The sequence below is a fragment of the Littorina saxatilis genome, linkage group LG3, assembly GCF_037325665.1.
Source record: "Littorina saxatilis isolate snail1 linkage group LG3, US_GU_Lsax_2.0, whole genome shotgun sequence".
NCBI lineage: Eukaryota > Metazoa > Mollusca > Gastropoda > Littorinimorpha > Littorinidae > Littorina > Littorina saxatilis.
Window position 1 is genome coordinate 46,859,775 of NC_090247.1, and position 25,000 is coordinate 46,884,774.

Genomic DNA, 25,000 nt, shown 5'->3' on the forward strand with positions numbered 1-25,000 from the left:
AATAATAAAAAATGTTTTAAATAAGTGAGGTACATGTTTAGGCTGGGGGGCGGGTTGCGCAACCCCCATAACCCCCCCCCCCCCGGTAGTCCGGCCCTGCTCTGTGTGTGTGTGCGCGTGCATGTGTGCATGTGTGTATGTGTATGTTTGTGTGTGTGAGTGTGTGTGTGTGTGTGTGTGTGTGTGTATATATGTGTATGTGTGTGTGTGAGTGTGTGTGTTGGATTGTGTGCGAACGTGATTGCAGGCATGCGGCGCGCGTGTGTGTGCGAGTCGACTTTTCTTTTCCTTTGTATTATTTTGACATACATGTACATTTCAATGTTCTATTATGCATTATGTATTCGTATAGGTAATGTTGTAGTTTGAAATACTGTATGATTGCGATTGACGATTGTCCTGTTATTGTCTCTATTTTTATGTCTTAGTTTAGCAGGGACAGATTGTAAGGCTAGGCGTGAGCCTAAAATCTCCATCCTTGAGTAATAAAGTTCGTTCGTTCGTTCCTTCTCTCTCTCTCTCTCAAGGGTCACAGGCGCATGAATACGCACTCAGTGTTTGTTATAGCAATCCAAGAGTGCGCTAACAGTTTTAGCGCATTGTCATTAGCCAATCAGTCATGTGACACCAGTACTTGCTGACAATTATTTTTTTATATTTTTTTTAATTAATTTTTTTAATTATTTTTTTTCAATTAGAAAGAATAAAAACGTGATTGACATATGATCGTCTCAACCCTGCACGAATACAAAAAGTAGTTAAGAAGGGTATTGTGCGTTCAGTCACATGCTAAAACTCGAGGTCAAAGTTGAAGCCGGCTGGGGAAGAGTGTAATCCACATTAGTCGCACTCAGCTTTGGGCACAAGTTCATATGCTCGGTCATGCCTGCGAGCCACATCAAAGGCGCGTCGTACCAGCGCTGTTATGCTTGATCTCAACGTTAAGGCCTGTCCTGAGATTAGCATATATTAGCAATGTCTTCAGGTAACTTCTAAAGCATTCAATAAGTCTTTCTGTCTAGACTTGCCTAGCTGGAAGGAACATTTAAAATTAGAGGATAGTAAAATTCTCTCTCTCTCTCTCTCTCTCTCTCTCTCTCTCTCTCTCTCTCTCTCTCTCTCTCTCTCTCTCTCTCTCTCTCTCTCCCCCTCTCTCTGTGAGCCATTACTCTCGGTTTCGAAATCTCCCCATCGCAATGAACTTTTAAGTTTTGACGATTAAACTTTCTGACCTCTCTCTCTCTCTCTCTCTCTCTCTCTCTCTCTCTCTCTCTCTCTCTCTCTCTCCCTCTCTCTCTTTCTCTCCCTCTCTCTCTTGCGCGTGTGTGTGTGTGTGTGAGAAAGAGAGAAAAAGAAAGAGTGCATGTGTGTGTGTGTGTGTGAGTAATAGTGTGTGTGTGAGAATGTATGTGTGTGTGTGCGTGTGTATGTATGTATGTGTGTGTGTGTGTGTGTGTGTGTGAGAGAGAGAGAGAGAGAGAGTGTGTGTGTGTGTGTGTGTGTGTGTGTGTGTGTGTGTTTACGCGTGTTTGTGTTGATGTGTGTGTGTGTGTGTGTGTGTGTCTCTGTCTTTGTGTCTTTTTTCTGCTTGTCTTGTCAGTTGTGCGTGTGAAGGTGCCCATGTCCCTGACATTTCGTGTTTGCCCACACGCTTGGTCTTTCTTAAAGCTTCCTTGAAGGGATAAAACTGTGGTAAGAAAAATAAAGACACTTATTATTGTTACTTCCCCTGTAAACTGCAATCCTATCTATCTGTCTGATCAACGCACGCATACGTCATGAGTGAGCGCGTCATACTTTATTGAACAGGGGAGAGAAGTCTCGTGATCCTTCACTGAGGCGATCGTTACGTAAACATTATTTGCGATGATTGGGAAGGGGGGGGGGGAGAGCAGGAGGTGGGGTTAGTGGGGTAGGCGGGGGGGGGGGGGGGGGGGGGGGGGAAGATGATAGCGGGCAGCCCTTGAGAATGACACGATATACTGGTTTGATGAGTTACCGCCCTTCCATGGGTGACAAAACATGACTTACCTCCCTTGCACTATATAGACTGTATTCATTAATGGGGAGGGTCATTATCCGAAGAAGGAAACAATGTCTCGAGAAACTAAAACCCAGGTGCACATCCAGGGCAGTGTGCATGCACAATATCTTGTGCTTATTTTTTGCCATCTCTGAGGTATGGCGACCACAGACAGACACACACACACACACACACTTAGGGGAAGGGCTCCTAATATGGACCACTTTTTGTTTCTTGCTGATAACTAGCTTGTTTTCTTGCGAAGAAGTTTCATTTTGTGTTTGGTAGTCCTTCTCTCTTAGGTTAACCGTTAGGCCTAATTAGAGTGAAATAGCTTTGATAGACATTCAGCAAAAATTAAATACAGAAAAAAATCACAAAGGGTCCATATCACAGGCACTCGTCACGAGGTGGGCGTGGCCTATGTCTTGGCTGTCACTTGTGATGGACGGGGGGTCTTTTCTTATGGTTTATACAAGGTATGATACTGATTCTCTCGACCTCGTCGGCAAACTTCGCATTCCTGCCATACACAGCTTAGCAAAGCAAAACAACGGCTATGATAAAATCAAGCAGACAATAAACTATCGGACACTGACAGATTTATACCAAATAGACGTTGCTACTGCTGTCATTTTGCAAAACGACACACAAAATCCACCGTAGTTCTGAACCGAACGGAAGTTACGAATGACTTACTTCCCCTTATAATCTAACCGAGACAACAAGCGGCGTTTTCATTGGCTGTGTAAGCGACAGCGCGAAATATGGCGGTGTAACCAAACCGTTGTCGACTGAGCAACTTGCATGGAAGCAAACCTCATTGTTTGGTTTGTAGTTACGTTGAAATTATAAATTTCTTTCATTTAACGAAACTGAGACATACCGCTTAAGAGAAGTGTTTGCTGAAGATATCTGTTTAATAATACGCGCAGAGAAAGAGAGAGAGGGTTTAGAAAACTCAATCATCATTCAATGTCCCGATTTTCATTCATTCACATCAGTTTGTGTATCAGTTCTTTTCTTTCTCCGTCTGTTGATTGAGTGGTGAATTTTTTAGGTCCGTGGTATAACCCTCTTCGTGATTCTAGACCGAACGGAAGTCGCGGAGTTAACAGATCTGTGACCAGGCATAATTAAAAAGTTGTCAGCGGCGTTCGTCGGTGGATCTGTCTGTTCACCGCCAACTTTCTTATTCATTGATTCTTCTTGCAACTTTCAGATAATGTGATGCAAACATACCTTTAGATATTCTCATCCTTGTGATGGAGTTGGAAATCATGGATTCGCCAGAGAAAATATATAACTGATTTGGCCAGTGCGGCCAGTGCATCAAGTCTTCGGATAGTTTTCGAAAACTGGAAAGTCTGTTTTGTCAGGGGTTGTGGTTTTGTTTCAACCAGGAGCAGAGATGAGAGATTTGTTTGTTCACTGCCGCGATGAACTAATTCAAAGCCTGTTGTTGAACGTCACGAAACATAATTATAAGCCATGGTTTGACTAAGTTCTGCTGAAGACGCAACGGAGTCCACATTTGAAGGTGAGCAAATTTTCCAATAGATAATCCCAATCCCTTCAGCACTGCAGCAGCCTTTGAGAGGGGCTGCGTTGGTAGGCAGCTCACTCATTAAAGTAGATCTCAAACTCAGTCTGTGCACCTAGTGCAGTTGTAATACTGCATTCAGATCTAACGGCCAGAAGCAAATAACAAGATATGTGATTTTATGTTTCCTCTCTTAGATTGATGTGATTTTTGGAAGCGAAGGTGAAGGGTAAATCAGTTTAAAATTGTAATTTGAAGATTCATAGCTAAATATGGAAGCAGCAATTTCCGAGTGATACCAAATACAGATTATATTTCATCAGGTTTACCCATCAGTTGTCCAGTCACACAATTTTGGCTCTCCGGTGTAGATCTACATTATCCCCGAGTACGCTAGTACTAGGGCTCAGCAGACTTTGTGTGTGTGTGTGTGTGTGTGTGTGTGTCTCGACTTAACAGCTTATTGCTGGGAAACTACTGGGCGCAGCTCGTTCAAAAGTTGATACACTAACTTGATAATAGGTCCGATTGATCGTATTAAAACTTCATAATGTTACCTGGGACCTAAATGCGAAATAAACCACAAAAAAACGACTTGGCGGTGGGAGGAATTCGCGGTGCAACAGGCAGTCTGATAGAACGGTGCAAGGTCTCGGCCAACCAAGACTATGGCATACTCGTAGCAAAGCCGCCGAATGGTACCGTAAACCAAGAATAGTGACGTAATTACGTCACGGTCGAAAGTCTTTGACGTCAATGCCTCCCTGTAGTCTTTTTCTCTCGCGCGGTGTGTGTGTGTGTGTGTGTTCATTTTGTGCACATGTGTTAGTGTTACTGTTTGTGTGTGTGTGTGTTTGTGTGTTTGTGTGTGTGTGTGTGTGTGTGTGTTTGTGTGTGTGTGTGTGTGTGTGTGTGTGTGCGTGCATGAGTCTGTACTCGTGTGTGTGTGTGTGTGTGTGTGTGTGTGTGTGAATGTCTGAAGAGTATTCGGGTCCAGCGCGAGCGTTTTTTATGAATCAGAAGTTATTTTACACATAACTATTAGGGGTCTTATTGGCATTTTTGCAGGTGGAGCACGGTATTCTATATTGATGACTGATAGTGCTGGAACAGCAAATTGCAGAGGAACTTTACACGAAGCCTCAATCATATCCAGTGGAGCTACAGACGTAACAAAGAGACTTCCCTTTACACAGAGGATGCTTGGGGAACTTCAACGCAGGCCGCGAACACGGAAAACCCGAGGCGGCAAGCATGAGCAGTACTACTAATCTCTTGAGAGTAACAACAGAAGGTCAACTCTTCATCTCTGAGTAAGTTCAGACACCTATTCTTCAATGGTTTAATTAGGAGATGTTATAATAAAAAAAACAAGATCATCTGTGTGAGTGTGTGAGTGTGTGTGTGAGTGTGAGTGTGTGTGTGTGTGTGTGTGTGTGTGTGTGTGTGTGTGTGTGTGTTTTCAAGTGATACATTTTTATTTTAAATTTTGAGTTTGAAACAAACTCAATGCTCTGTTGCATTATATTTTTAATTTGTATTTCATGCTCTTTCTTTTGGATTTTTTTTTATTACAGTACATGTACTAGTTCTCACGACCTGTGGAAAGTGCTTGAGCATGTCCCTGTGACGACACATATGCCATGGAACCATATTTTGACAGGTTAGTTTCTTTCTTGTGTCTCCATTTGGTAATTGACACCAACTGATTTAGTGTGTGTAACATATCCGACCGGAACCCGGATTAAATTAAAAGTAAAAATGTTCTGAACAGTGGCAGATACAGACTAAAAGTAAAGGTAGTAATTGAGAATGTGGGTGACTAAAGAAACAAATAAATGTGACTTGCTTATATCATGAATGAATGTATTTAACACCCCAAAATGCCAAGTATTCTTCCAAATTACACATTTCAGAAATAATCGTGTGCTTTTCAATAGTTGTGTTAAATGGAACAAGTACTTCTTAGTTCTAGTAGCTTTTTTTATTTTTATTTTTTTTTATCTGTATGGCACACAAAAATGAGCATTAATTTTAGGTGTCGTGCATTGTTTTCATTTCATATCTATTTAAGTTTGTACAATTAGTATCGTATGATGCTCAAGCATCGCACTGCTTTTTTTTCGCAGCTAATCATACTTTTTGAGGTTGTGCTGTAGCTGATTTTTTTTAAACCCAGAATGTCTTATTTTGCAGTGGGATGGGAAAGCGCCTGTCTTGACACATGCCAATTGCTGGAGTCTTAGTACTGAGTAGCGGCCGTCTGTATAGCCGGCAGAAAGGTGATGTTCCAGTCATATAAAAAAAATCGTTTTTGAACCTACATCTTTTAAACTTCACATCCTCTTAGGTTTCATAACCTACAGTCATGGTACGCCATAATGAAATGTCAAAGTGAGAGCAAATAAGGTCAGTATATAAAACTATGGGGAATTGTCCTTTTCTTTGATTTGTATTTAGCTAGCTAGAGTTTTCAAACATATTACACTTCCATATCTAGCTATGAATCACGTCTAGTTTAAGTTTCAAGAGAAGGGTTATATAAGAAGCAGATATTTATCGTTTGTTTGTGGAGTCAAAGTGCCAGATCATTTTTGAGTCTAATAATCTAAGATGAAGGTGATCCACGCGAGCTTTCCCTTCAGTTGTTATAATTATGTTACCTTTGCCGTGCTTCCTGGGTTCACCTGTACCCAGAGACACACTAAAATCATTGTAACTCTGGAACCATTAAAGGTATCGTTTTGAAATTTTAAGTATCTCTCACACACCTAATTTGCTCTCTGTCTGCAAATTTTTAGTGTGTACATGACAAAACATTAAAATTAATTGATTATGTTAATTAACATAAACACTACCGATTGCGCGGGTTCACGCAAACCCATACTTTTAAAGAGTAGTAGTGATTGTAACTATCCCTCTGCCGACGACGCGGGTTCTGCTACACCCATAATTACCAAAGCGGCGGAACAGTGTCTGTCTGCCTGTTTGTCTCCAAGAGACTGTATGTCTCTCTGTCTGTCTGTCCGTATCTCTCTGTCTGTATGTCTGTTGTCAGTTGCTCTGTCTGTCTGTCTGTCTATCCGTCTATCTGTCTATCCGTCTATCTGACTGTCTGTCTATCTGACTGTCTGTCTCTCTCTCTCTCTCTGTCTCTCTCTCTCTCTGTCTCTCTCTCTCTCTCTCTGTCTCTCTCTCTCTGTCTCTCTCTCTTAGTCTCTCTCTCTGTCTCTCTCTTAGTCTCTCTCTCTGTCTCTCTTTCTTAGTCTCTCTCTCTCTCTTTCTTAGTCTCTCTCTCTCTCTCTCTTTCTTAGTCTCTCTCTCTCTTTCTTAGTCTCTCTCTCTCTCTCTCTCTTTCTTAGTCTCTCTCTCTCTCTTTCTTAGTCTCTCTCTCTCTCTTTCTTAGTCTCTCTCTCTCTCTTTCTTAGTCGCTCTCTCTCTTTCTTAGTCTCTCTCTCTCTCTTTCTTAGTCTCTCTCTCTCTCTTTCTTAGTCTCTCTCTCTCTCTCTCTTTCTTAGTCTCTCTCTCTCTTTCTTAGTCTCTCTCTCTCTTTCTTAGTCTCTCTCTCTTTCTTAGTCTCTCTCTCTCTCTCTCTTTCTTAGTCTCTCTCTCTCTCTCTTTCTTAGTCTCTCTCTCTCTCTTTCTTAGTCTCTCTCTCTCTCTTTCTTAGTCTCTCTCTCTCTCTTTCTCTCTCTCTCTCTCTTTCTTAGTCTCTCTCTCTCTTTCTTAGTCTCTCTCTCTCTTTCTTAGTCTCTCTCTCTCTTTCTTAGTCTCTCTCTCTCTTTCTTAGTCTCTCTCTCTCTCTCTCTCTTTCTTAGTCTCTCAGTCTCTCTCAGTCTCTCTCAGTCTCTCCCTCCCCCTCTCCCTCCCCCTCTCCCTCCCCTGCAAGAAGTCGGTGAAGGGAGAAACTCGATGCACCCACTGAAGTAGCGCTGTGGGTTTCCCTGAACCCACCCCGTCGTTAGAGAAATAAACGGTAAAAACCCTCTTTCAAATGTATGGGTTCAGACAAACCCGCATCGTCGGGCGTGTGTAGTCAAAAGCGGCATCCGGCAAAGGTTAAAGTAACACACTTCTAGGAATTGACTGTTAGACATGATTAATTACTTGTCTAATTACCATTTTGAGCTATGCACATGTTTGCGTTGTGCAAAACAGCTTGTCTTCAGCTAGGTTCTTCTTGTTTGTGGTGGTGGTGGTGGTGTTTGTTTGCTTGTTTCCTCTGTTTTTAGTTTTGTTTCTTTGTTTACTTGAGAAAGGAGAGTCAGTGTACCACAAAAGCAAAACAAATAAGTAGATGGAGATGTGAAAGAAAAAATCTGCAGTGTTTTGGCTTAAGACTATACACACTAATGATTTTCTGAACTGATTGTTTCAGCAACAGTCTGAAGGGTGCAAGAAGTGGATTTCGCTAAACGGACACCTTCTTCAAGATTTATTACAATATTGTTTTCAATCAGAGGGCCTCCAACATGTCAAAAGTGTATCGGACAACAGGCTGACTAGCCAGTGGTCACAACAGTGCTTCAAATCAGAAAAAAATATGGACCAGTGAATAAAAAAAAACTTAGGCCTAGGAGCAACACTACAGTTGACGATGTTTGGAAACAAATCTACTCAGGGTTTTATTGACCGCCGACCCTTATGAACCTTAACTATGTCAAGGGATAATAATGTTCGGGCAAGTGATGAAAGGCCTCACGGTCCCAATACACATTTTCTGCAATTAAATATGTTCTTTCCAAAACCTGCACATCCAAGCTAATGAGTACTACTATCATGTGTTTCTTTTCTTTATTTGGTGTTTAACGTCGTTTTCAACCATTCAAGGTTATATCGCGACGGAGGGAAGGGGGGAGATGGGATAGAGCCACTTGTCAATTGTTTCTTGTTCACAAAAGCACTAATCAAAAATTTGCTCCAGGGGCTTGCAACGTAGTACAATATATTACCTTACTGGGAGAATGCAAGTTTCCAGTACAAAGGACTTAACATTTCTTACATACTGCTTGACTAAAATCTTTACAAACATTGACTATATTCTAATCTATACAAGAAACACTTAACAAGGGTAAAAGGAGAAACAGAATCCGTTAGTCGCCTCTTACGACATGCTGGGGAGCATCGGGTAAATTCTTTCTCGTCCCAACCAATATGGGACTCCCCCTAACCCGCGGGGGGCATATCATGTGTTGAATTGTTCAATCAATAGTCAAAACGATCATACTAGCAGTGAATGAGTGCATATTTCTGACACCAACACTTTGACAAAATATGCACTATATAATTATTGTTCACTATTATACGATCAGCATATGTTTTTGTTGTTGTTTGTATCTTGACTCCCTATCCAGAAAATGAAATACAACTACTCCATAAACACTCAAACAAAATATTTTCCAAAAAATGCCATATCGAAAGAAGAGTGTATACTTACATGTTTGTTGAATACAAGAATGAATGCTTGCATATTGCTGTGAAATGTGTTCGTTAGCTTTAGCAGCAGGATTCCAAAAAGTGTGTGTGTGTGTCGAAAGAAGTGTTGTGATAATTTTGAATGCAGATTATCAGTTAAGTGTGTCTTTCTCTATATTGGTGTTGCTAAATTTCAATAAAGTATATTGGTATGAATTAGTAACATCTGGAGGTGTTTACTGAAAGATTTAATTTGAAATAAATATATATGAAGGATCATGATATAATTACTCATGTTTGACTTCTTCAATGGTTTGGAAGTATGCACATGCAGGTATGAGATGTGAAATGATCCTGATTCCATTTCACGTAGTTTAGCCGAAACTACAGGAAATGTGAGAGAGCGCATGTCCGGAAGAGCCATATCCGTATTTCCGGCGCCATTAGCGCACGTCTGAAACCGATGCTCCGCTGTTTTCGGTTGTTTATCGTGATTCATCTTGGTTTACGATCGAATTTTTCGGTCTCAAAGTACATCTTTCGATTCCGCGAACCTTGCTGCGTTGTTCTTTCAAAGAATTTGGAATGGAGAGCGAAGAAAACTTGCTCAAATCCGATTCCGAGGGTGAAGACGCTTCCCCTCCATGCTCACAGAGACCCCAGAAAAACATGGTTGAAATCACAAAAGTGAAACAAAAAGAAAAACCTCGACCCGAGGTAGTACAATTACCGACAAAGGATTGGGATGACATGAAAAAGCAGAATGAACGAATCCTGCGTGCACTAAAGAAATGGGATGCAGAAGAAGGGGAAATTATGGAAGACGAAGATTCAGAATGTGTTCAACTTCGGAGTAGTTCCCCTTTGAAGAAGAAAAGACGCAGAGAAGAAGACAGTACCGTATCTTTTTTGGTGGACAATTCTGATGAAGATTTGGACTACCAAATTGAAAATCTTACTCGTGTGAGATCTTGTGGCGATCAGACAGAGAATCGCAGTGATGAAAATGCTGAAAGTGACACACTGACAGGGATTCAGCAAGATTATGAGGCTGATGAGGAGCTTGGCGATGATATTTCGGAACAGCTAGCCAAAATAGTCAACATGATGGCAAAAGGCAAAATGAACGAAGCAAAAATGAAAGACAAGATTTCGGAACACAAGCGCCCGAAAAACGTCGAACTAAAAGTTCCTCGAGTGAACCATGAAGTGTGGGACACAATGGACCATAACCAGAAAAGTGCAGATTTGCGTACTCAAAGAATTCAACACATTTTGCTTACAGCAGTGAACGCTCTTGTGTGTGCAGCGAACGAGTGTGTTGGGAAAACAAACATTGATGTGAAAAAACAAATGAAATCTCTGACCGATTCAATGGGGCTCATTCTCAAAGCGACTCACGAAATGTCAATGGACAGAAGAGTGTCGATTATGTCCGCACCGCAATTCAACAAGAAATACAAGAAACTCGTTTCTTCAGAAATCCCAGTGACAACAGAACTGTTTGGGGATGATTTGCGATCTGTGTTCGCCTCCATTGATTCGTCGTCCAAGCTTGGCATGGCAATCACTCGGTCATCAAGGGGAGACAAGTTTTTTCCATTCAGAGGAGGCAGGACAAAAAACTGGGACTACGACCAGAGAAGAGGCCGAGGCTGGACACGCGGCCGAGCAAGAGGTTACTATCCACGCTACCGGGGGAGAAGCTTCCGAGGGCAGAACAACACGACATTCAAATCGGCATAAATGAGGATGCACAGCCAGACCTGACCGGTAAGGTACGCTATCCAATAAACAAAAGTGTTCAGATACCATTTATTGCGGGTAGAATACAATACTTTATTGAAGAATGGAGAAAGCTGACATCAGATCCGTTTATTTTGAAAATGGTGACAGGGGCTGAAATTCCACTGAGGGATTTATCAGAATTAGAAGTAGGAAAAGTGCCTACAACTCAAATCAAAGGTTATCAATTTTCTGAGATGGACAATGAAGTTCAGAAGTTACTGAAAATGAAAGTAATCGAAAAATGTGAAAGTGAAGATGGAGAAATAATATCCCCTGTATTCCTGGTGATGAAACCAGATGGAACATATCGAATGATTCTAAACCTGAAAGAGTTTAATCAGTCAGTGACGTATGAGCACTTCAAAATGGAAAATCTGACGTCAGCTATACGGCTTATGAGAAAAGGGTGTTACATGGCTTCAGTTGACTTGAGGCATGCATATTATTCTGTCTCAATCAAGCCAGATTTCAGGAAATTTTTGAAATTCATTTGGAGAGAACAGTTGTATGAATACACCTGCTTCCCAAACGGGTTGTGTAACTGCCCAAGATATTTCACTAAGTTACTGAAACCAGTGTATGCTTGTCTGAGAAAAAGGGGCTTTTTGTCAGCATCATTCATTGATGATTGCTATCTTCAGGGACAAACTTATGAGAGTTGTCTGCAGAATGTTCAGGAAACAGTACACTTGTTTGAAGCCCTTGGATTTGTCATCCATGAAGAAAAGTCAGAACTTACCCCACTCAAAAAGATAAAGTATCTGGGGTTTTGGCTAGATTCAGAAAATATGTCTGTCTGTCTGACTGAAGAGAAAATTCAGAAACTGAAAAATACTTGCAGAAGTGTAAAAAACAGGAAAAGGATTACCATTCGGGAGCTAGCGCAAGTGATTGGTCAGCTTGTTGCTTCATTCCCAGCTGTGCTTTGGGGTCAGTTGTTCTATAGACAACTCGATAAGGTTAAGGTTGAAGCATTGAAAGTGAAAAAAGGGGATTTTGATGCATTGGTAGTTATATCAAAAGAAGCTGAAGAAGAGCTAGACTGGTGGCTACAGAACATAGATTCAGCTTTTTTCCCCATAGAAAGATCTGAACCTGAAATGGTAATAACAACAGATGCCTCCACTTTGGGTTGGGGTGCAGTTTGCCACCCAAAGCAAACAGGTGGCCGTTGGTCTGTTTTAGAAAGAAACAACAATATCAATGTTCTAGAGCTGATGGCGATTGAGCATGCTCTGAAAAGCTTTAGTAAGGATATTGATGGTAAACATATCAAAGTGCTGACAGACAACTCATGTGCGGTGTCATACATTGAAAAAATGGGTGGTTCACATTCTGCAGATTGCAATGATGTAGCAAAAAGAATCTGGATCTGGTGTAAAGACAGGAATATTTGGCTGACAGTAGCTCACATTCCTGGCAAGCTAAATACACAAGCTGATGCTCGGTCCAGAAAATTCAATGATAATACAGAATGGATGCTGGACAGACAGATTTTCAAAAGAATCTGTGAGCTAGTTGGAAAACCTGAAATTGATCTTTTTGCATCAAGACTAAATCGCCAGTTGGCAACTTTTGTGTCTTGGCAACCAGATCCAGAATCGTTTGCAGTGGATGCATTTAAGATGAGTTGGACTAACTGGTTCTTTTATGCTTTTCCGCCATTCAGCCTGATTCAGAGGGTCCTGGTCAAACTGGAGAAGGACAACGCAGAAGGGGTTGTCATAGTCCCAGACTGGCCTACAGCAACTTGGTATCCTCAACTATTGCGGCTCCTCGTCAGGAAACCTCTTCTGCTACCCAAGGGGAGGACTGTTCTACGTCTGGCCCACGCGCAGACACCACATCCTCTGCACAGCAAGCTTCAGTTGATGGCAGTGATGTTATCAGGGATGCAGTTGAAGCACAAGGAATTCATGGACAAGCTTGCAGCATCATCTGTGCATCATGGAGGGAAAGGACACACAGACAGTATTCCAGCTACTTGTCACGGTGGAAAGTTTTCTGTGTTGAACGGAACTGTGATCCATTTCATGCATCTGTAAAGCAAGTTTTGGAATTTTTGACTGGGCTGTTTAGCCTTGGATTAGGCTACAGTGCTATTAACACAGCCAGGAGTGCTATTTCTGCTGTAGTACAAACAGATGGCAACAAGAAAATGGGAGAACACCCATTAATATGTCGTTTTGTAAGAGGTGTGTTTCAGCTGAGAACACCATTGCCCAGCCAAAAGAACACTTGGGATGTGGCTGTGCTATTGGATTTTTTCAGAAATAGTGAGGACAATAGCAAACTCTCCTTGAAAGAAATAACATTAAAATTGTGTGCTTTACTTTTGATTGTTTCGGCACAGAGAGTGCAGACAATTCATTTATTGAAACTATCATGTGTTCAGTTTTTAAATCAGGGATCATGCAAGATTCATGTAGTTGATAAACTCAAGCATAGTAGACCTGGTTATCACCAAGCGCCAATACATCTCCAAAAGTATGAGGAGGAAAAACAACTGTGTGTTGTAAGCTGTTTAAAAGAATACATTGCAAGGACTGCAGTGGTGCGTGGAGACTGTGACAAACTTATTTTGTGTTATGGACGGCCACATGGGCCAGCATCGAAGGATTCGATAGCTCGTTGGATGAAAGAAGTTTTGGGGTCAGCTGGTGTCCAAGGGTTCACTGCTCATAGCTTTAGAAGTGCTTCCTCATCAGCTATGTTAAAAACTGGTGTATGTATTGATGACATATTAAAATCAGCAGGCTGGTCGAATGCTAAAACTTTCCAGCGATTTTACAATCGACCAATAGTCGATGATTCGCAAAGAGCAGAAAGCCAAAAAGTTCAGAGTACCATGTGGAAATTCATGGGCAGGTCAAGTTGTAAGAACTACAAGTAGGCACTTCACTGAAGAAGACAATGGTAGACTGCTAGGAAAGCAGTAAGACTATTATTATCACTGTGGCGAAAGTCTTCATAACTGAAACAATGCATAGATAATGCACTGTAACATGTTTTTGAATAATCAAAGATGCATAGATAATGCACTTAAAACCCAGGCATAGATAATGCACTGGAAAATGTTGAAAATAAAAAAGGCATAATGCACTAAAAACAAAGTTGATGGTGTGGTCTTAGGGATTTTGATGTGAAAGTGAGAAAATGAGGTATGACTGTGAGAAACGTTTGAAAAAACATACTTTGAAGTCTCACATTTCCTGTAGTTTCGGCTAAACTACGTGAAATGGAATTAGTAACTTAAAGTTACGAAGAGCAACACCAGCCGGCTCAACAAAGTGCAGAACGCAAGCATGCGCATCATCACAGGGGGACTGAAAACTACGCCCATACACGCCCTTGAAGCCACCACCAGACTCCCTTCCCTGGACCACCGACGAGAAGAGAAGGTCATCGTGCAGTACGAGAAGCTGCAACGACTCCCCTCTCACCCAGCACACCAGCACACCCAACAGCTGACGAAGAACAGGCTGAAAAGAAGCAGTTTCAACCATCTGGCCAAGCAGCTAGAGAGAACCCAAACCAGCTTCCTACCACGCACCCCTGAAGAACAAGAGCCCCTCCAAGACGCTGAAGAGTGGAACAGCCAGCTCAGCAAGGTGCTCTTTGTTACTGACATGCCAGGAGTGACCAGCAAGAGAGAGCAGCAGGACGCAGTCCTCAAGAACCTCACGCTGGAGATGATGCACCAGGACTACAACGCCTCAGTATGGACTCACATCTACACTGACGGGTCCTCAGATGGTGCCATCAAAAACGGAGGAAGCGGGATCCTGGTACGCTACCCAGACGGACACACCCTTTCAAGATCCCTGCCTGCCGGAGAGCTGTCATCCAACTACCGGGCAGAACTCACCGCTCTCAGAGAAGCAGTTAGCCTGGTCAGCGAACACCCACCCTCTCACGCCGTTTTCCTGACCGACTGCAGATCCGCCGTCCAAAGCCTGCAGCCGCCCAAAGAGCAGCTGGAACGAGACACCCAGCGTCTTCTTTGTACTCTCTCCCAGAGCACAAACGTCGCTGTCCAGTGGATCCCTGCTCACTGTGGCCTCTCAGGGAACGAGGAAGCGGACAGACTGGCCAAGACTGGCAGCCATCTGGAGCAGACAAGACCAACAGTCTCTTACAGTGAAGCCAAAACCCTGGTGAAAAGACACTACCAAACCACCTGGAATGCCCAACACAGCCTGCCATCTGATGATCAGATGCCCAACTTACAGCGCCATCAGCAGACCATCCTCTTCCGCCTACGGACTGGACACTGTCGACTGCGTGCCCACATGCACCGCCTTGGTCTGTCGCACACACCGAACTGCCTGTGCGAAACAGGCCCACAGACCCCGGAGCACATCCTGCAGACCTGCCCGCTCCACCAGGAAGCCAGAACAGATCACTGGCCACAAGGTGCCACACTGCAGGAGCAACTCTGGGGCACCAAAGACTCCCTGATCCTGACCACTAGCTTTATTCAAGCTACAAAACTTGAAGTCTGACCTGAGGCCAAAAATCCTGGAACGCCGAAGAAGAAGAAGTAACTTAAACGAGTACTGACCATGGGAAGACGAAGTTTGAGTGTAATTCCATGAATGTAGTTTACCGGAACGGAAGGATATGTGCCCTTCCCTAGCCTAAGTTACCCGCCCAAGAATATATGAAAATGTTTTTCCAAACTTGTTAATTTTCAGATCATCAGTTGTTTATTCTTTTTTACAACAAACTAGATGATCTGTGCGTTAAAATATGGCTCTTCCGGACATGCGCTCTCTCACATATCCTTCCGTTCCGGTAAACTACATTCATGGAATTCCACTCAAACTTCGTCTTCCCAAGGTCAGTACTCGTTTAAGTTACTAATTATATGGCTTTTGAAAATAAAAATAAGAATGTCTTGTGATGAACACTGGAACCTGTAAACAATTAGTTACTTTGTTGAAAAAATGTGTACATAAAATCTGCAGCAGGAGGGTATTATCTGCTTAATTTTCAATCGACTCAATTAGCATTTTGATCAACTTATAATTGAATTGCACAAATGAGTCAAGCTCGGTTGCTATACTCCAGGGGGGGGGGGGGGGGGGCGTGCCCCCCTTCATGAAAAAAAGAAGAGCGAGAGGGAGAGAGATGATTAAATGACAGTTTCTGAGCTCAGGTGGCCCTAGATTGCAGCATTTTGCTTCCTTAAAATTTGTTTCTCTCTTTCATCTCAATCTCCCTCCCTCTCTCTTATGGTGCGCAATTTTGGACGGAGACAAGCTCCATAACAATATCAGTCTGGAGCAACAAAAGCAATCTTACTATTTTATTAAAGATTGCAACGTTAATACAAACCAACATTCTTATGTTTTCTCAAATCTACAACAGATCTACATGTCAGATTTCGCGCAATATTTTCCCTTCAGCCAATGAAGACACAGCTTGTTGTCTCGGTTTGATTATAAGGGGAAGTAAGTCATTCGTAACTTCCGTTCGGTTCAGAACTACGGTGGATTTTGTGTGTCAAAATCCGTGCCGTTTTGCAAAATGACAGCAGTAGCAACGTCTATTTGGTATAAATCTGTCAGTGTCCGATAGTTTATTGTCTGCTTGATTTTATCATAGCCGTTGTTTTGCTTTGCTAAGCTGTGTATGGCAGGAATGCGAAGTTTGCCGACGAGGTCGAGAGAATCAGTATCATACCTTGTATAAACCATAAGAAAAGACCCCCCGTCCATCACAAGTGACAGCCAAGACATAGGCCCCGCCCACCTCGTGACGAGTGCCTGTGGGCTGAATAAAGAGAATGAATCAAATTGGTTCCTTACAGTAGCAATAGCACTATAGCATGGTTTGTTTATTTGTTGCTTAACGTCCAGCCGACTACGCAGAGCCATATCAGGACGAGGAAGGGGGGGATGAAGGGGGCCACTTGTCAAGCGATTCCTGTTTACAAATGCACTAACCCATTACTTGTGTCCCAGCAGGCTTTAGTAAAACTAAATTAATACCTACTGGAAGATTACCAGTTTCCAGTATGTTAAAATAGGCTTAACCTATCTACTGCTGGACTTACATCAGAACACTAACAGATTAAACTATACATGAATCGCGAGACAAGCGGCAAGAGAAGAGATTTTTGGAAAAAATACAGGTGAATGAGCAAGAAGGCAGAAAAAAGAAAAGAATTCATGAAGAAAAAGAGAGCATGACAGGAAAGAGGAACCAAAAATCTACCTAACAGCAAACTAGAAAGCTCCTGCGGTTCCAAAAACAGGAGGGGCTTTTAATTTCATAACCGCAGTGCCCCACTGCGGGAACTATAGCATGGGGGAAAAACAGAAGAAAAACACCAACATTCTAATTTACAACATTTTAATGGTCCAGAACTATCATTAATAACCTAAAACTGATCCAACTAATTTGGGGATTAACATACAAGTAAACTAGAGCGAAACTGTGTAAATCTTGTTTGTTATGGTTTATGTGATTACATTGGAATCATGATGTCAAATATCAGCTTAGTTTCGGAATGAAATAAGCTTTTTAGATAGTCATTACTTTTACATATGGCTAAAAGTATGACGTTACTGTCGAAATAAACTGCAGTACCACAGTTTTTACATACATCTATATTTTTTTAATATTATATATATAGATCTATAAACAAAAAAACATACAGTTTTCTTCCAATTATAGCAAATTTGCTGTGAAACTTGATAGATTGTACATCAATGAAAATGTAATACAATGGGCATAGGAAATGCACCAAGTTGAATGAGAAAAGTAGGAGTTTGGTGATGAAGGACATTATCAAGTTATATATTTTATTTCAAAATACCATTTTGAAATAAATTACAAATAAGAAAATAGGTCAAAATGTGTATCATCTTGGAGGAGAGGTGGAATTTATTTAGTGAGAATAGAGTTTGTGTGAATTAACTAAGGCTTAAGTTAATTACAATTCTTGCAACTTTCAATTACTAGTAAGGTAATGATTTCATCTTACAAAGGACACTGAACTTACAATACTGAACCCGATTAAGATTCAAACAACTGCAACCTGGAATCATAGAAAGGCTTCATAACTGTGCGATATTTTTTTTCTAAATATGAGCCAATATACAAACAAAACTCCCATCAACAGTTTTTTGAAAATTGAATACATACTCTGTACACAAAAAGACAAATCATACTTTATAACAAATATCAAATTTTAATAATCTAAAAAAGGTCATATGAGCAAGGACATGTTATATGTAGTCACATCATTGAACATTATGATAAGTTGATTAATTTTCAATCAATGATACATGTACGTTCAAAAACTGTACAAATCTGTACATTTGTATTTCAGGTTACAAACTGTGCATCGTGAAATAAATAATATTATACAAGAATTTTATTTGATATATTTAATACCATAATCAAACAAGAAAGGTAAGACATTATGTACATTTGGATTATCTTTGTTGCTCCTGTACATGTATTGTAAACATTTGATATTTTTCACAGCTGCAGTTAATGTCCATTTACAAAGACGTATCAGCTGTATAAGTTGGTGATGCAAACACAAATTATTTTTTTGTAAATAAAAGTTAACGACATCATGAAAATGTTAAGAATTGGCACAGTAAGTACAGGGTGACCCCCAAAAAAGAGTACCCAAACAAACTTGAACTCGCCGCATATGAGCATAACTTTCCTGAAAGACAAGCTAGAACGCTAACATTTGGAGCATTTTCTGTGCAAATCATGCAGAGGCTACTTGTGTGTGTAAATACATTTTATGAAGATTGCTTTATTTGTGTTCAATTTATGACGTTTATGACGTTTTGTTTGGGTACTCTTTTTTTTGCGTCACCCTGTACCCTGAATTACAAGTAACTCAACATTAGTATCTTCTGACATACAAATGGCTAATGCTGTGTTGTTCCCAGATATCTTGTCTTTGGTTACTAACCCTAACCCTAACCTCATGTTTGCTGTGTCTGGGAACATTATTGCATATATATAGCCAAGGCTAATAAATTTTGACACATATCAGAAAACGTACGCATGCACAGACAAAATGCTCCCACTAAGCTGCATGCATAAAAAATTTGATCAATTCTATTCACAAGCGAAACTGCTAGGCTGTCAAAATATTTTTTTCACCTGTGGCCCTCCACCTTGCATGAAAATGAAAATGAAACCAAGCACTCGTCATTATAAGACGCACCAATTGCACACCTGGATGTCGCTTTGCCCTGGGACAAATTCAACAATAATTTTATGTGACAATGACATGGGTAGCAATTTGGATTATTAGTCTTTATCGCCAAAACATGTTTGCTTGGCTGAATGCCGCAAACAAATTTAGAAATTCTAAAAGATTCTCCCGTCAAACCGCCATTTTGGAAGGGGAATTAACAGTAGGGTAATGTAAATCGTTTAACGTCAGCCAAGATTAGTTAAGCGGTGTATCACACTTTTCTACATGAAATGCACCCACCGGCTTTTGGTCGACATAGACCCCTTCGGCTTTACTTGGAAAATAATGGGGGAAAAGGCACCTGTGCTGTGTACAACATTTACACCATATTGTTTAACAGTTAAATTGCTGATTTATAAAAATACAGATGACACATCTCATAATTGGTTAATCGGTAATTACCGGTAATTTACCGGTTGATATGAGAAAATACCTGAAATCGCTGGTAAACAACAAACCCCTGTGTCATCAAAATTGCTCAGCAGTACACACAAATTCGCGTCATGAGCCACCCGCGTAAAGCCAACATAATGCCTTCAAAGATCGGTATGTTGATGCCCGCCCACGGTTGTAAGGCCTGGCGCTCACCTATGTAACTTCAGCAGTACAGACGACGCACTGCACATTATTCCAGCCCGAAATGAAAATAGGCCAAGTACTCGTCATAATCCCTATCGCAGCATCAGCGACTTCAAATCCACCTGTAGTGCAACGGAACTCGTCTCCAGGCTCAAGCTGGACCCCCTCATACAACGGCGCACCATGATCAAGGCCAACATGATGTACAAAATCATGAATGGACTGGTGGAGGTAGCCCCAAGGGAAGGCACACTGACACCGGTCCCAAGAACAACCAGGGGGCACACCACCAGACTTCAGGTCACCCAGTCCCGCACCGACTCACACAGAACGTCCTTCCTGTCTGCGATCCGCCGCCTCTGGAATAACGTCCCCCAAGAGGCTGTGAGCGCAGACTCCCCCCAGGCCTTCAGAACCATCGTTGAGGCCTGGTTCCGAGGCGCGAGCCCATAGGCATCCCCTGTCGAAACCCACTCCCTGTCTGTCATTCCCCCTCTCCCCTCCCCACTAGATTCACCCACTCTCCAGCCCCACCCCCCCCCCCCCCATCTAAGGCCCATCCCACCCCCCTCTCTCTATCCCTCATCAGTGATATAGGTAGATTCTATCGCTCTTGCTCCGTATTGTTCGTCCTATTTGTATTGTTTCGTCGGGGCCCGGTTGCTGCGCTAGGTAGCACTCGGAGCCCAGGGCCTACATTTTAACAGGCACGCTATCCAGTCAGTTTATCTTTCACTCAAGGGAAATTAGGCGCACCAACCAAATGAGGGTAGCTACACCCGCCCCCCCCTCTCAACACTAACCTGTACTTCCGGTACACATACGGAAAAAACAAAACTTGCTCATATACGGCCACAGTACAATTAGTACAGTACATTCTAGTACACCACGAAAAAGGAAATTAACTACAATCATCCATAAATGATTACTCTCTGTGAAGAGACACAACAATAAGGACATGGGTTGAACAAACAACTACCACACTCCCCACATACACTTGCACCTTTAACATACGGAAAAAATCCGTTAAAGGCACTATGAACTTTATGATAGTCATCAATAAATGATTATTCTCCATCGAGAAAGAAAAGAATGAGGATATGGGTTGAACAAACAACTACCACACTCCCCACATACACTTGCACCTTTAACATACGGAAAAAATCCGTCAAAGGCACTATGAACCTTACAATAGTCATCAATAAATGATTATTCTCCATCGAGAAAGAAAAGAATGAGGATATGGGTTTGAACAGTTGTCCCCTGACGAGGCTACCTTTCAGTTTCCCCAGAAAACCTCATAAAAACACACAATTAAAGAAGTTGTCCTAACAGCTTGAAACTGAAAATCTAGCCGAAAAGTACTATCGTTTGGAGAGGTACTTAGGGATCTCCAGGCTTCCTATCACATTTGCCGGGTTTGGCAGACCTTTGACCTTAAACCCCGCTGATTGATCGGTCCGTACGGGCCAGCAAAGGTCCAACCATGTAGCAATTGCCTTTGTGCGATCCTCGGTAGTGTGAAAAAGCACCTGGAGACACCCAAAACCTCTCCCTTATACAACCTGTACATTTGTTTTACAACACCAGTACCTCTAAGTATTGAAGCATACTGCTAAGACACTTGAACACGAACAGTTGATGCCTTGCGTAAGCAAGAACAACACCTCTGAATACCATTACAACAAAAGGAACCAAGATAACTAAGACGACACCATCAACAAACAACAACAAAACAGATACAACTACAACGACGATAACCACAACAACCCCACACCGGGAAGAACGGCTTAAATTTCAACAGCACCTCCAACAACTGATGTACACTAATAAACAGTGCTGGGAACACACAAGAGTGTCCTTGTAACAAATCAGACATCGACTACATCCACATCTACAACAACTACTACGAAAACAACTCGAACTCGATAACGATTATAATTTCTACAAACCCCACCATCAACATAACCAACACCAACTACAACTACCATCTCAACAGGGATCTGTGGTTTGCCTAATAAATTTGACAAGCCTGGTAAACCTTGAACTTACACCCTTGAGAAAGAAATTTAACTTCCTCGTAAAGTGTCTGCTTCAAACTAGGGGAAAATGATACAACTCTACAATTAATCTCCAATTATCAAACCCTCATAGATGGGAAACATCTGTCTCTACGATGACACCGCAAATAGTACGGTCTCAAGCAACAGACGCTGATATGATACAGCTACATTCCACACTATTCCCCAACATCAACCCGAACAAACGGGACACATCCGTCTCAACTATGACGCCGCAGCAAGAAGGGTATCAAGTCACAGACGCTGATACGCTACAGCGAATCCTTCCTCTGCAAAGTTATTCCTGGCATTCGCCATCCTTCAAACCCAATCAAGGGTCGGAGAAAGGAGACGAAGAGACAGGAGCGTGCACGCTCCTAAGCCTCTCCCCCAACTGTTATATCAATAAACAGTGCTGGGAACACACAAGAATGTCCTTGTAACAAATCAGACATCGACTACATCCACATTTACAACAACTACTACGAAAACTTCAACAACAACAACTCGAACTCGAGAACGATTATAATTTCAACAAACCCCACCATGAACAAAACCAACACCAACTACAACTACCATCTCAACAGGGATCTGTGGTCTACCTAATATATTTGCTAAGCCTGGCAAACCTTGAACTTACACCCTTGAGAGAGAAATTTAACTTCCTCGTAGAGTGTCTGCTTCAAACTAGGGGAAAATGATACAACTCTCCAGTTGTGAACGGTCTCCAGCAACAGACGTTGATACGAAACAGCTAAATTCCACACTATTCCCCAACATCAACCCGAACAGAAGGGACACATCCGTTTCAACTATAACGCCGCAGCAAGAAGGGTATCAAGTCACAGACGCTGATACGCTACAGCGAATCCCTCCATTGCTAAGTTATTTCCGGCATTCGCCATCCTTCAAACCCAATCAAGGGTCGGGGAAAGGAGACGAAAAGACAGGGGCTTGCACGCTCCGAAGCCTCTCCCCCAACTGTTATATCTACACACTGGCACCAATTAAAACCTCCAACTGAGCGCACATACCCAGTCTCGACGTTTTGCTCATCCCCGCACATTCCCTTATCAAAAGGACGCGCGTTACCATCCCACTATCCGTGGTCAAAGTGCATTTGTCACTAAACGGCTCTCTCCCAAATCATGGGCAGACACTCCAAAACACAACTCCGCATCCAAAGGAGGAAACAAACCAGACTTTCTAATGAGAAAGCAAAAAAGATCAACGACAACCTAACACGAGCCAAACAATTCGTGATCAACTTGTCCAATGTAAAACTCTCGGATGGACAATACCTGGGCCTAGCAAAAGGCCTGAAATTCATTCCTACACCCAAAACCAACAAACACAACATGATAAAACAAATCTCTGCAGAATTCTGCAGGCTTGCACGAAATATTAGATGCAAATTTCACTTCCGTGAAAACACCTCCAACACGGAAATACCTCCCTTCTACACTAAATCCAACTGGAACCCCCCACTAGGCAACGAAGCCATCGAGGAGTACATTTTTAATACCAGAATGGAATTGTACAACCTATCTCTGAAGAAACTACAATCTAACCTCTCTGAAGATGAAAGAAAAGCCATCAAGGAGTTATCGGACAATGAAAGCATCGTCATACGTAAAGCTGACAAAAACAACACAATTGTGATCTTGAACAAAACCACATACAACGAGGAAGCACATTTCCATCTCTCAGGGGTACACTACAACGCCATCCCCCCACCTGATCAACTGTCATTGACCAACCAAATGATGATAATCATATCACATCTGCAGGAAACCCAAAAAATTGACAAACCAACATACAACTTCCTGTGCCAAACCAAGAACGCACACAAAATGGGCAAACTGTATTTTCTACCTAAAGTACACAAATTCTCCAAAGAAGAACTTTGCAACCTGCTAACAAACGGGGTCCAGGGAACTAGAATTCCAGGCAGACTTATCATCTCCCAATGTGGGACCCCATCCCAATACGTGGGGAAATTCATCGATTTCTTCCTGCTGCCTACTGTAAAACAACAGTCTATACATCAGAGACACACTGGATTTTATCCAGCAGATTGAACAACTCACTCTTCCCCCCAATGTGCTCATTTGTACATTTGACATCACCAGTATGTACACCAACATGACAGCGGACGAACTCTTAAGAGCTGTTGACGCATACCCTTTGTATTCCACCATTGCCAACCATCCACAAATCACACTTCCTGTCACTTCTCGAGCTCATCTTGAAAAACAACAACTTTGTGTTTGACAACCAACACTACAACCAATGCATTGGTGCAGCCATGGGAATGACAGCATCCCCGGAAATATGTGACATAAGAATGTTCCAACTGTGAATGAATGTAAATGCGCTAATATATGCTGTCATACAGGAATCAAACACAACGCCAAAGGTAGGTTCCCTCCACTGTATTATACGGCTATGACATCATACACACAAATACACACAATCATGAACATAAATGTTAGGTACTCAAAAATCCAGTACTCACAGTTTTGTAGGCAAAAAAACAACTCGAGATTGCAATCTCGTACACAATTGCAATAACAAAACTCTCTACCCTTCACTTAGGTATAAAACTACACAAACAGTCCGTGAACTCACAGGCACACGATATCTAATTTACAGGTATCGACTCACGGCTCGTGTGTAGTAAAAAAAACTCAGTTATAGTTCCTATTCCGGCAGACTTAAATCACCGTCTGCTCTGTCTACTAAATATTCCTTATCTCTTAAGTAATTAAGATATTGTAGACATATTTTAATTCTGGTCATACCCAGAATTACACAGCGTCTATTGCCGTTCACTAGGAAATGTATTTTAACTACTAATTCCTTCTACTGGTGACCTCGGTCTACTCAATTTCTATCGCCCTGTGACCTCTATGGTCCAACTCTACGGACAAAAATAACCGTGCACTAGCTTCTTGAAATCCCGTCGAATCTCAGCTATGCGGGTCTATTGGCGTGATATTCCGGCGGCTTCTCAGATCCTTCATACTGTCATCTGGCTACTATCTTCCTTTCCGACCGGTTATACGACGCACTGTTAAGGGGTTACTTGTGTGTTCAAATCGCTCGTCAGAAACATTACACATTTTGTGCACAGGTTCCTCTAAGCAATATGGACACATCTGTGCAAAGAAAAAAGGGGGTCGACGTATTAACTTTTTTTTTAGAATTTTTTTACTGGGGGTTGTCAAGTACGATTTTGCAAAAAACACTGCGATTTTTAACATGATCCCAACTGACATATTTAGCTCTACAAATAATAAATGAGACATTAGTTTGTGTATATAAATGAATGGAGAGTATAACTTTATCAT

General features: G+C 41.9%; 2 protein-coding genes and 1 long non-coding RNA gene across 4 annotated transcripts; all 3 read left to right on the forward strand.

Moving 5' to 3' along the window:
* The first annotated feature begins 4,638 nt into the window (after window positions 1-4,638).
* On the forward strand, window positions 4,639-8,340 carry LOC138962497 (uncharacterized). The gene is made up of 4 exons (XR_011454531.1): window positions 4,639-4,879; window positions 5,144-5,229; window positions 5,763-5,848; window positions 7,945-8,340. It is a non-coding gene; the product is annotated as an uncharacterized lncRNA (long non-coding RNA).
* A 1,009-nt stretch (window positions 8,341-9,349) lies between these two features.
* Window positions 9,350-13,882, forward strand: LOC138962496 (uncharacterized). 2 transcript variants are annotated; one of them, XM_070334338.1, is made up of 2 exons: window positions 9,350-10,759; window positions 12,439-13,882. In XM_070334338.1, the coding sequence occupies exon 1, from the start codon at window positions 9,567-9,569 to the stop codon at window positions 10,725-10,727; it is 1,161 nt and encodes a 386-aa protein (XP_070190439.1). In that variant the 5' UTR covers window positions 9,350-9,566; the 3' UTR covers window positions 10,728-10,759; window positions 12,439-13,882. The 2 variants fall into 2 exon arrangements, with proteins under 2 accessions (XP_070190439.1, XP_070190440.1); XM_070334339.1 differs by having other exon boundaries at window positions 9,350-10,754.
* A 192-nt stretch (window positions 13,883-14,074) lies between these two features.
* On the forward strand, window positions 14,075-16,187 carry LOC138961217 (ribonuclease H1-like). Its single transcript, XM_070332816.1, has 2 exons — window positions 14,075-14,926; window positions 16,143-16,187. Exons 1-2 carry the CDS (start codon window positions 14,075-14,077, stop codon window positions 16,185-16,187), a joined length of 897 nt encoding a protein of 298 aa, XP_070188917.1.
* Window positions 16,188-25,000: the final 8,813 nt, after the last annotated feature.